The sequence below is a fragment of the Balaenoptera physalus genome, assembly GCF_965194825.1.
Source record: "Balaenoptera physalus genome assembly, chromosome: 12".
Lineage (NCBI taxonomy): Eukaryota > Metazoa > Chordata > Mammalia > Artiodactyla > Balaenopteridae > Balaenoptera > Balaenoptera physalus.
In genome coordinates, this window is record NC_138897.1 from 84,933,473 (window position 1) to 84,944,930 (window position 11,458).

Below are 11,458 nucleotides of genomic sequence, written 5' to 3' on the forward strand. Positions count from 1 at the left end.
CAAATTGCCGTATTCTTTTAACGGCCAAAAGCCGAGTTCTGGTAACTTTTCCCCTTGGTACTATGCTTTCAACCCAATTCCTGGGAAATGGGTGGAGAACATGTAGAGAGGTGACCTCACCCTCATCCCGCAGGCTGCTGACACTGTCCCTGCTCCGTCTCCTCCACCCACAGCCTGAGGCCCTCGAAGCACTGACTTCAAATATTTGACTTAGCACTGATTAGTCACAGGGGTATAATTCCTAATGAAAGGAAAGCTGTAAAACAAGTGCATTTGGTAATTTCTCAACTTGCCTATTTTAGAACAAACATCACCTGCTTCAGGCTGCTTCAGATGGGGGGAGGGTGCTACACTCCCTCAGGGTCTCTGCAGCCAGAAAGCCCCTCCTGGGCACGCCCACCAGTCCAGCCCGTAAGGGGCCGTTTCCGAGCCTCCAGCCTCCAGCCTCTGCAGACCGCACTGCCCAGACAGCCGTCCTGAGATGCGTACCCAGAGCAGTGACCCTCGTTTTTTCTAATCAAAGGCCAGCAGACGGGGGGGAATAACCACCCTTCCTAGGAGCAGGTCCGCACCAACTAATAGAAGACCCCGATCACTCCCGGAACGACCAAATGAGTGAAAACACATCACGCACACAGTGCCCTGGGAGCCGGCGGGGGAGCCCCAGGCGGACTCTGGCCGGCCCTCTGGTGGAAATGAGCACCAACCCTGCCGATCAGACAACATCCTCAGTGACGGTGAACAAACAGCTTGGGTTTGAGCAGTATGGACTGGGCTCAGGGTGGATAAATCTCACTTTAATTAGCGGTTTAGGTAAGCTGAGGCTTCAAAGACACGAGGCCGGCCCTCGGTGGGCTGAACAAAGGCAAACGCTTGCCTGTGCCCACACTGGCCATGTCTCCCAAACGCAGGCTCTGCAGGGGGGCTGATGGAAGATCTATTATTTATAAAAACACTTTACATTAATGAACTGCCTTTGTTGAGAAGAACAAAATGGAAGCAAATTGGGAGAATCCCAGAAAAATACAGCCTACGGTGGCCACACCAGCAGTCCTGCTGCTCTGTAACTCCACGGGTCCCTGGCAGTAGTGCGGGGCAGGGAAGGGCACGGGGAGGGCAGGGGGACGCACGCTTCTGCCAGGCTGCAGGGGTCTCACTGGAGACCCGTCCTGGACGATAGCTAACTAGCACCTAAATAGGACCAGATCTCCCCACACCAGGCCTTTCTAGATTCCCTCTGTGGGCTGCCAGGCACCCAGGGGTGTGAGCAACTGATCCCAGCAGCAGGAGAAGCGGGGGTGGGGAGGGAGATCACATCCCACTTTCCCACCCCATTGCCGGCACCTGGAGGGTAAGAAGCACAGCCTTGGCCCTGACCTACTGCTTTGAAAATGTCAAAATATTTGTGGAATTAAGCACAAGTCTAAATAAGAAGCAGATTCTACTGTGTAGCACAGGGAACTACATCCAATCTCCTGGGATAAACCATAATGGAAAATATTAAAAAAGGAATATATATATATATATATATATATATATATATATATATATGTATAACTGAGTCACTTTGCTGTACAGCAGAAATTAGCACAACATTGTAAATCAACTATACTTCGATTTAAAAAAGTTAAAAAAAGCAGCAGAGCTCTGGAAGTGACTTCAGACCTCTCTCTACTTACCAGAGATGTGGCCGCGCTGCCCCTGGCCGCCTGCCTGTCAGGCGCATCGTGGAGACTGGTGTTCCTCAGGCACAGCTGGGGTCGGAGGCCCAGTCCGGTCCACCGCACGCTCACCGGGGTGGGATGCCCGCGCCAGCTCTGTCTAAATGATGAGGGTTTCCCAGCTCCACTGCCGCCCTCAGGACACCTGCTGGCTTTTAAATACTGACATTAATCTCGTCCTAAGCAACGTGTACACAACACAGCTTTGGGGGGCGGATGTCAGAGGAAGGACCATCATGACTGCCTCAGGGAAGGGAAGACCAGGTGCTGGGCGTCGGATGAAGACTCCAGGGGGCGCCTGTTACATTCTGAACCCCAACATGTGGGTATAAGACAGATAAAGCACACTTAATATCAAAACTGAATTACAAATTCAAGAATGCAAACAATAGCAATAGCCAATTATCAGGGGAACTTTCCTGGAAGGCTAGGAAGGTGCCTCCCGGCGAGTGTGGATGAAGCAACTACCAGGAGGAGGCCTGGAATGTCAACAGTGACCAGTGACCACGGTGATGGCAGCTCTCCCGAGGGAGTCAGCAGGTCACCAGGGCACCACCGGCTGCCAGCCCTCTGCTGACTCATGGGCCACTGCCACCAACCGAGATGAATGACCTTTGTTTCTTCCTCCCCTCAGACCCCACTGCCGGAAGGTGACAGCCGGAGTTGTGGGAGATGCCACCTGGGGCAGTCACCTCCCCTGCTGCTGCTGCGCTGGGGACAGTGGAGTGCAGACTATGCAGCCGGCCCCCATCCTGAGGAAGGGCCGCAGGGCACACCCAGCCCGTTCCCCGCGGGGCCCTGACCGCTGGCGGCCCCAACACCGCGGGGCGAGCTCGGGCGCTCACTGCGGCTGGCCCAGGCTCAGCTCCTCTTGTCTCCTCCTTGGGTCTGAATATCTGGTCACGGCACCAAGGAAGCCCCACCACCCAAGTCCCGGCCCCCATGGAGTGAGGGGCTGCTTCTCCTTACTTCCCTGCCGGGGCCTGAGAAGGCGGGCAAGTTCCCAGCACTCAGCAGGGAAAAGAGCAAATACTTAACCCAAAATAAACCAGAAAGGAAGGAGACAATAAATCCCCTTGCAGACCAGCCTCTGAAGACTTGCTGCTGCGGCTTGCTCCTCGCTCCCCACCGTCAGCCAGCCTCGGGCCACCAAGTGGCCAGGCCACGTGCATGGACGTGGGGAACAGACAGGAGCCACGTTCATTAACAAACCCTTTTTCTTTTTTATTGGAGATAAAAACAGCAAAGCCCCGTGTACCATACCCTGCGGGAAAAAGAGGTGAGCGAGGGATGTTGACTGTTTACAAGAGCTGCAGCAACAGGGCCCCCGGGGGCCTCGCTGCCCGGGCTCTCCGTGGGGGAGGGGCGGTCAGTGGCACAGGGCGATGGTTTCCATGTTAAGGAAGCGGACGTGCATCTTTGTCTCGATGTCTATCCCCTGCCAGATCTGGAACAGACGGAGCAGTGTGAGCGGGCATCCCCACCGGGGTCCTCGGCCACCTTCCCACCCGCCCTCCTCCGCCACCCACTGAGGAGCTCCCGCAGGTGGAATCCAGTGCGAAGCGTGGAAGAGAAACTTCCATCTGCCTTTTTGCTGGTTAATTGGGCTCTGACATTTGGATTCTTTCTGGATTGTCACAGCAAGTTATTATTAAGTACTGAATCCAAGCTCTTAGCTGAAGTCACTTGAATCCCACCCACCACTTCAGGCTCTGTGATTTTCATGCAAATTCCTTAACCCCACACTAAACCTCCTTTTCACCAGAAAAATGTCGAGACCACCACCTGTGCTGCCCATTCACGGAATGTTCTGGGGGCTCCAGGGGAATCATGCACGGAAGCGGTTTATAAACTGTTAAGGGCTGTGCAATTATAAGGTTTCATTAAGCCATCATCATTAATTAAAAGGTCACAACAGTTAGGTCTTTACAACCTCCCAGGGATAGGAGGTCACCATGTTCCAGACAGACAAGCTCATGCCCAGGAAAGGTACTTTCTGCCAAAGACCACATCCATCACCACATACCTGCTATTGGCACTGCCGTCACGGTCCGTCCTGGCTAGGGCCCTAGCGGACACTCAGGCCACCAGACCCTGTATCTGCCACACTAGGAAGCCCCAGAGCGGGCAGGACTGTGCGCTCGCCAGCTCCTTGGCCACTCGGGGCCCAAGAGGACCACGGATGGAGAAGTGGCGGGCAGGATGCGAACAGGAACGGAGGGACGTGGTGGGCAGTGACTTGTCACTGTCTCCCTGCTTATGTAAGAACTTCAAACTGTCAAGCTGTCACCCTCAACATCTCCAGGGACAGCCTTGAGGCTGGGGAAAGCAGAGCCCTGTGGGCACCCAAGTGGCAGGGAGGCCTCAGCACATTTCCTGCCACTGTCACATGCCTACGGTCCCCCAAGTGCTTTCCTTGTTAGGTGAACAAGACGTTCCCAGGAGAAGATACCTGGATGCCAGGGTGGTTTCTGCCAAAGGCCGGGTGATGCCAGGTGGCAAGAGGCTAGTTGTGGGGCTCAGAGAATGGGATGGGCCGGCTGGTCAGGAAAAACTCCCACGGTGCAGAGGCAACGGGCTTGGGAACACTAGAGGCGGGGCAGCGGCGGGGGCGGCCTTCTGGGGAAGAAGCTTGGTTTCTGAGGCCAAAATTGGATTTCATCCTATCTTCTGGCTTAAAGCAGCCGTCCCTCCTCCCTAAGCTTCCCTGGCCTCCCTGATCTTCTAACTCCTTATTCTGGTTCTTGCTTGAGTGTCATCACTTTTCTGGAGCGCAGGCCTCAGAACAAGCCAAGGTGACCTGTGGCACAAACGCCAACTCAGCCTCTCCCAGTCTGCCTGCCCTGCCCAGCTCTGGGGGCGGCGGAGGGGGGCCGCCTGTCCTCCTCCGGCCCAGCAGGCCCTCCGGGTCTCTCCCTCAGGCCCAGGTCTGTGCCGCCCGCCCCCTTCCTCTTGCCATGACTAGCCAGGTTGGCGGCGCAGACTTTGGGGGAGCGCCCAGCCGAGCTGCCCCTCAGCTCACCAGAGTCCCCAGCCCCAACCCAGGCACAGGCCTGTTTCCCTCGGGCCACCCGGAGAGTTGGCGGCCGGCCCGGGAGCCACGCTGGGTATCGTTCCCCTGACTTCCCATCTTCCTCGCCTCCTGGAAGGGGCTCGGGGACACCGCTGTTGGGATGCTCAGGGCCAAAGCACGGGCAGAGCACGGGGGGCTCGACTCCTTGACTGTCAGAGCAGCGAAGGGCCCCAGTTCCCAGCCTGCGAGCAGGCTTGTAGCAGTGAAGGCTGGGCGAGGCCTGAACGTCCACTAACAGGGGTGGAAGGTGGGCAGCCAGACAAACAGCACGGACTGCGAGGCCCAGGGCAGAACCACACGCGGTCAGCACCAGTGTGTACTTCTGTGAAGAGCAGGTCTCGTACAGGCACAGAACATTCCAGAACCCTGGTTCCAACTGTCAACAGGGTGCTTCTGAGAAGGGGGACCAGGGACTCGCGGGGGCAGAAAAATGGAGTTTTCCTCACAGGCCCTTTTGCACTTGCTTAGTTGTTCTGACTGCATACCTATCATCACCCTTCCAATAAAAATAAGTAAAACCAGTTTAAACTATTTTAAAGGCCACACCCAGGCTTGACCCCTTTCCACAGAGACGCCCATCTCCTCCTGACCAGCAGGGTCCCCCTCAAGCCCCCAGCACAGCCCCCGTGCCCACCCCCACCCCCAGGTACCCACCTTCAGGAAGTCATCGAAAGTGATGCCCTCGTACACCTGATCAGGCTCCTGGGGACAGAGCACAGGGTGCAGTGAGGGGCTTCTGCCTGAAGACCCTCCATCTTCCCCCCACCCTGCAACACAGAAGGCTGGGGCCATTTAGGGAGAATCATGAGAATGGGGAGAACATTCTGGATTGTTTGCCTCCAGCTCGAGGCTGTTGGCCCTGAACTCCAGCGTCCCCTTCACTGGCTCGATGGTGGGACGGAAGGTGGTGCAGGCTCACCAGGGCCCCACCCACGCCCCCCAGGGAGGACAGAGCAGGCGAGGGTGGGAAAGGAAGAGGTGGGCACAGAGGCAGGGCTCGCTCCACCTGGCACAGCCACCTCCCGCCACTTCCCAACAGTACGCCCACCAGCAGACACCTCCTGCCATTTCTTAGTCCTGCCTCCTCAAACCATCCTTGGTAAGACCAGTTCTGGGCCGACCTGCACTCCAGACACTGGGGAAAGGGCCAAGTGAGTCACCCTGATAACATCTGGCCCAGGGGCCTCCCACCTGCCAAGTCACTGGCAGTGCCAGTCTCCGCACACACACGAGATGATAAACGGGGCTCCTGCCCCTGATGCTGCTAAGACCAAGTCCCCACGGCGCCCTTTGTGACAGTGAAAGCTGGGCTGACACCCCACTGCCCGTCAATACAAGACCAGCCAAATAAATCGTGGTCGCCCTGGCTATTGGTTACCACGAAAAAGGGGTCGATCTAGACCTGTTGATATGGAAAAGGCTCCAAGATACATACACGGCGGAAAAAAACAAACAAGGAGCAGAAAGATGCCTGCAGATTCTGTCCCCCATCACTAAGCAGACGGCCGCCACCTGCCCCGTGGACCTGTGGGGTCAGCATGGGGGAGAGGGAGCCGTGGCAGTTCAGCGCCATTTTGTGTGAATCGGAACCAAAAGACACACGTGTACACGTCGGCCTGTGTCAGGAAAAACACCATCAAGGGCAGTTCCCTTTAGGGAAAAGGACCAGGGCCGATGGGAGGAGGGCCAGGAAAGACGCACTTCTCTTTCCGCACCGCTCGGAAACTTGTTCCTACGTGTATTTAAGAAAACATCGGCAGGCGCTCTCTGAGCGTTGGCCGTGTGCACTTTACAAACGTTATTACCATGAACTGATGCAGACCTCACAACAGCTCCCAGAGGTGGGTTCTGTTCTTAATCTAATTTTGGATATACTTTTTTTTTTTTTTAGATTTTTTTTTTTTGAATGTGGACCATTTTTAAAGTCTTTATTGAATTTGTTACAATATTCCTTCTGTTTTATGTTTTAGTTTTTTGGCCGAGAGGCATATGGGATCTTACCTCCCCAACCAGGGATCGAACCCCCACCCCCTGCATTGGAAGGCAAAGTCTTAACCACTGGACCACCAGGGAAGTCCCCTGGATATACTTTTTAATTTTATGAAAAACACCAATTTTTTAGAAGGCCTGGGCCAGCCCTGTCCCTAGGGCTGTCCGCTCTTCCTGCCCAGGGGCACAGACAGAAGTGGTCGCCCACTCCCTGCCAGAAACCCCGGATTCCTAGGGCCGCGAGGGGAGCTAATTATAGATAAGGCCCCGCCGGCCCAAGACCCGGGCTGGAGGGCGGGCACCGGGTGGAGGGGCTGCAGGGTCAGGGCAGCGCCCTAGGCTGAGACCCCAGCACAGCTGCCCCAGCCTCCAGCCACAACAAGGCTTTCCAGGGAAACACCCCGGGAAGAGCTCACTGCCGCAGTCGACAGCCGGCTTCGGAGGTCCGTTACAGTGGGGCGATGCGTCATTTGTCTTTGGCGAGAGGTGCTGGCAGAAATGTTAAGCGTCCTCGGAGGCCACAGGGTATGAACTGACTCGGCCACCCCTCACCCTGCGCCTCTGTGTTTATCTGGCAGACGATCACACGAGAAAATATTCTAAGAGCACAGAGAGGATCCGTAAGTAAAGAAAGGTGCACACGGTGAGCGGGACACACACCCGGGAGGCCGGCACGGACTCCCGGAATGCCCCGGCCTCTAAGGCTGTGCAGCTTTTATGCAGATCAGCAGCTGCCAGCTGCCGACAATTTTACTACAGCAAATTAAGAAAACCGTCGCCAATTGAAACTGGAGTGGGACGGGGAGCAATTTAACGAAGGAGAGTGTCATTAAATCAAATGGGAATTTGGCTCGGGCAACCCGGCAGCGGAATCCCCGCGCTCCCCACCGAGGTCACCGGCCCTTTTCCGCGGCAGTTAATTGGCTGAGAGGGGTGGCTTCGCCAAAGCCAGAAGCCTCCCCCTGGGCCCCCGAAGCAGACAAATGAAATACAGGCCAAGAAAGTGACCTCAGACCCCGCCCCTGGGGGCAGGCCCGGGCCCGCCATCTCCTGATGACAGGCCTGGGCACAAACAGCAGGTTCCAGCAGGAAAACACCCCTCCATCTGGGCTGGGGTCACCCCAAAGCCATGATGGTGTCTGGGGCTGCAGCCACTATAAATACACAGGAGCCAGAGGGGACGGCCCCAGGGGGACCACCCGAAACCCTCAGGGAACAAAGTTCACGGAGATGGTCACGTGCCTGCCCGCACGGCTCCCGGGGGCTCCGAGCCCCTGCGTCAGGGGCTGTCTGGACTGGACTGGACCCGGCCCTGCAAGAGCGAGTCCACCGAGCGCAGCAAAAAGGTCGCTGCCCCCAAAGTCCAGAAAATTCTTTATGTCCCCACCAGTGAAGCAAGGTTACAAATCTATGAAGTGGTGTACGTGAAGAAGCCAGCACGGTGCCTGCACACGCTGTGTGGTCACCCTACAGGTGACCCTGGGGGCACCTGGCTGCCTGGAGCCTCCAGGGGGCGCCTGCCAGAGTCGTGCCTCCCCACCCTGACGACAGCGCCATCTGAGCACGGAAAAGCCGGCAGTGACCGCTCATACGACGTGCCAGTCACCACTGCCCTGACCATTCGCTCCTGTCCCCCTCTGAGCCAACGGTTCTGCACTGGGGGTGACTTCACCCCCCCGCCCCAGGGACATGTTGGTTGTCACGACTTGGAGGGTGTGACTGGCATTCAGTGGGTGGAAGCCAGGGAGGCTGCCGAACCCCGTGCAACCCCGGGACAACCCCACGTGTCAACAAGGCCGGGCGGAGAAACCCTGCTCTAACTCACCGACGTCACCCCAGGCCCGACAGCACGGTTCCAAGAAATGACCCAGCCACTTCTACGCCAGTGGGACCCTGACAAGCCTCAGCTGTGTCCAGCTGTGGTCCAGCTCCTGCTCATGTGGTCCCACCCGCCTTCCTCCCCATCACAGCTCGAGCGCGGCCCTCCGCCTGGGCCACCGTAGCAGCCTTGCAAGTGCCTCTGGTCGAATCCTCTCGTCTCTGTCAGCAGTGGGCCTCCCATCCTGTCAGCACACAAGCCCTGATGGCCCAGCCCCTCTCCTCTGTCTCATCTACACGTCACCCGCCGCTGCTCCCAGCTCCTCGCTGGACCCCGGATCGTGGGCCCTCAAGAGAGCTCCCTGCTGACCCCTGCCCTCCAGGCCACAAATCCCCTCATTAATAGCTAAATGAGAGCAAGCCCGGGCTGTACGCCGACCGGGCCTGGCACTGTGCCAGGCGCTGCCCGTGGGCCCGAGGAAGCTACATAGTGGGGTCTACAGCCCCCAAAGCCCAGACTCCCCTGCTTAGCCCGACCCCCCGGGGGTTGGGACGTCGGGCCGGTCTTCTGGGGGGACAGGAAAGCAGCGAGAGGCCTCTGAGCAGTGGTCGGCGCCAGGCCCGGTTAGAGTGGCGAGCAGGACACGCACAGTCTCTGCCTGCTGGGGCCTTCCAGAAACACAGACTAGTACCAGGGCACGGCACGCGGGGTCAGCAGGGGCAGGGGGAGGGGGGATCTGGGGGCCCGGACCCGGCAGCTCTCACCATCCGCCCCACGCAGACGCTGGCCGCCTCCATCATGGCCCCGTCGGCGATGGAGCGCGCAGACTCCTTCTCGATGTGGGGGTTTCCAGAGAGCAGCTCCTCGACCACCTGCCGGTGGAGCAGAGACGCCGTGACCTTGGGCCTCCATCCCGGCCGCAGGGCAGGGGAGGCGCTGGGGCCCCGCCGGCGCGGGAGCATACTTTACATTTCGATACTCTTCCAGGGTGATGCGGCCGTCACTGTCCGAGTCATACATGTGGAACAGAACTGGGGGCGGCAGGGGGGAGAGAACGGCTGAGTCAGGCAAGGCGGAGGGGAGCCCGGGTCCCCCTGCCCCCCAACCTTTCCCTACCTCAAACTGAGCAAAAGACCCCAGTAACGGAAACCTAACTGCCAAAGCCATAGGGGGCAGGGGCAAGGGCAAAGGCCATGGGGCCAGACCGACCACTTCCTGGTGGGTGACCTTGGGCGAGTGACCTAACTTTTCTGAGCCTCAGCTTCCCCATCTGTAAAATGGGAGTAACCACACATCTGCCTCATGGTGCTGCCAGGTGAGCTAAGGCTGGTGGACCAGGGCCAGCGACCGCCTGGCACACTGTGAGTGCAGATGATGTGGTAGTCTCATTAACAGGAAGCCAGATCAGTGTTATTTCAAAGTGTCATTCCTGACAGACCCAAGAGGGTGGCTGTCATCCCAGGCCTGTGGCAGATCATGGACCCGGCTGCCTACATCCTGCCCCTGGCTGATCTGAGCCGGCCCCTGATGGTACGAGGGGCATTCACACCTGCTCTGGTTATTTCACTCTCAGTGACATCACGTGGTCCCTTTACTGACATCACTCTGCATCCCGCAGCCCAACAGAGCCAGGAGCTGAAGGGGAGGTGACCTCTCTGCCCCCTGGCTCAGCCTCAGGGAGCCTCAGGCACACAAAGTCCTCGGCCCTGGCACTTATCCAGCCTGGCGCTGTGCAAACATCTCTTCCCCTCATCCTCACATGACCCCGTGAGGCCAGGGCTGCCCTGAGCCCATTTCACAGACGGGGCTGCCAAGCTCACAGAAGCTAAGGCATTTGCCCGCAGCCACCCCATTAAGGGAGGGGCAGCTGGGGGGGTTGAACCAGAGTCCATCCCATCCCACAGCCCTCACACCCCTTGACCTGGCCCTTGGAACAGTGTGGAAGCCGGGCGGACACCAGGCATCACTACCCTGCCCCCAACAGCCCTCAGTACACGTCCAGTCCTGAGCTAAGTATAGCCCAAGCCCCGTGTTTACATGTCCCTGAAGACGCTGCTGCCTCGGGTGGGATGGAGAGGGATGCTGGAGTCGTGGGAAAGTGCACGGGGAAGGGAGGTGTGACGCAAGCCACCCTGGGACTCTGTGCCATCCCCCACCAAGGCCGATCCCAGCTAAACTTGCTCAGAGCCCAGGGCCAGCAGAGGCTCCTCCAGGACGGACGAGCCCCACAGAGGCTGCCCCGTGAAGCTGCGTATGGTGGCCAGTCATGGGCCAGGGAAGGGAAGAAAGGAACTTTCAGGAAGCACCCGAGATCTCACCCAGCCTCAGCATCACCCCTACGTTCAGTCCTCATCCCCACCGTCAGGTTCAGGGTCAGACAGCTGCTTAGTGAAGGGGCTGGATTGAACCAGGTCTGTCCAAACCAAGGGCCTTATTAACCTTTTCCAATCAATGACACCTCCTTCTGTTCCCAGAAAACCCCCAGCTGCTGAGAAGTGTCAACAAGGAGGCCGCCATGGAGCAGCCTCGGAGGAGAGGGAGGTGCAAATGCCACCCTCTGTGTGTGAAAATCGGGACCAACCTCCCCAAGGCCTGGGCTGGTGCTCCCTGACCCTCCCCACCCCGCCTTGGGGGCGCAGCAGGACTCAGGGACACACAGGCGGCCAGGTGCGCACTGGGGAGGGGCCCTGCGACACCCACATCTTAGCTTCTCTTTCCGGCACAGCTGCACCTGCTCCTCATCCATGGTGGTGTCAATGGGCCGGAAGTAGGACATGATGGTCAGAAAGTCCTCGAAGTTGATCTCGTCAGCGAGGCCGCTGGGCCCCTTGCGCAGGTTCCTACGGGAGCAACGAG

General features: G+C 58.2%; 1 protein-coding gene across 4 annotated transcripts in view; it reads right to left on the reverse strand.

The window, feature by feature from the left end:
- Positions 1-2,920: 2,920 nt before the first annotated feature.
- Positions 2,921-11,458, reverse strand: part of TESC (tescalcin) — a 63,921-nt gene continuing 55,383 nt past the window's right edge. For 2 of the 4 annotated variants that reach the window (XM_082416896.1, XM_082416899.1), the window contains 5 exons: positions 11,303-11,442; positions 9,572-9,633; positions 9,367-9,474; positions 5,449-5,496; positions 2,921-3,168 (listed from right to left, as the gene is read on the reverse strand). In XM_082416896.1, the coding sequence (XP_082273022.1) occupies positions 3,091-3,168; positions 5,449-5,496; positions 9,367-9,474; positions 9,572-9,633; positions 11,303-11,442 (436 nt within the window). In that variant the 3' untranslated portion in view covers positions 2,921-3,090. Of the gene's footprint in view, positions 3,169-3,228; positions 4,341-5,448; positions 5,497-9,352; positions 9,475-9,571; positions 9,634-11,302; positions 11,443-11,458 lie in introns of those variants that run through there. The other 2 variants (XM_082416898.1, XM_082416897.1) reach the window with 2 other exon arrangements.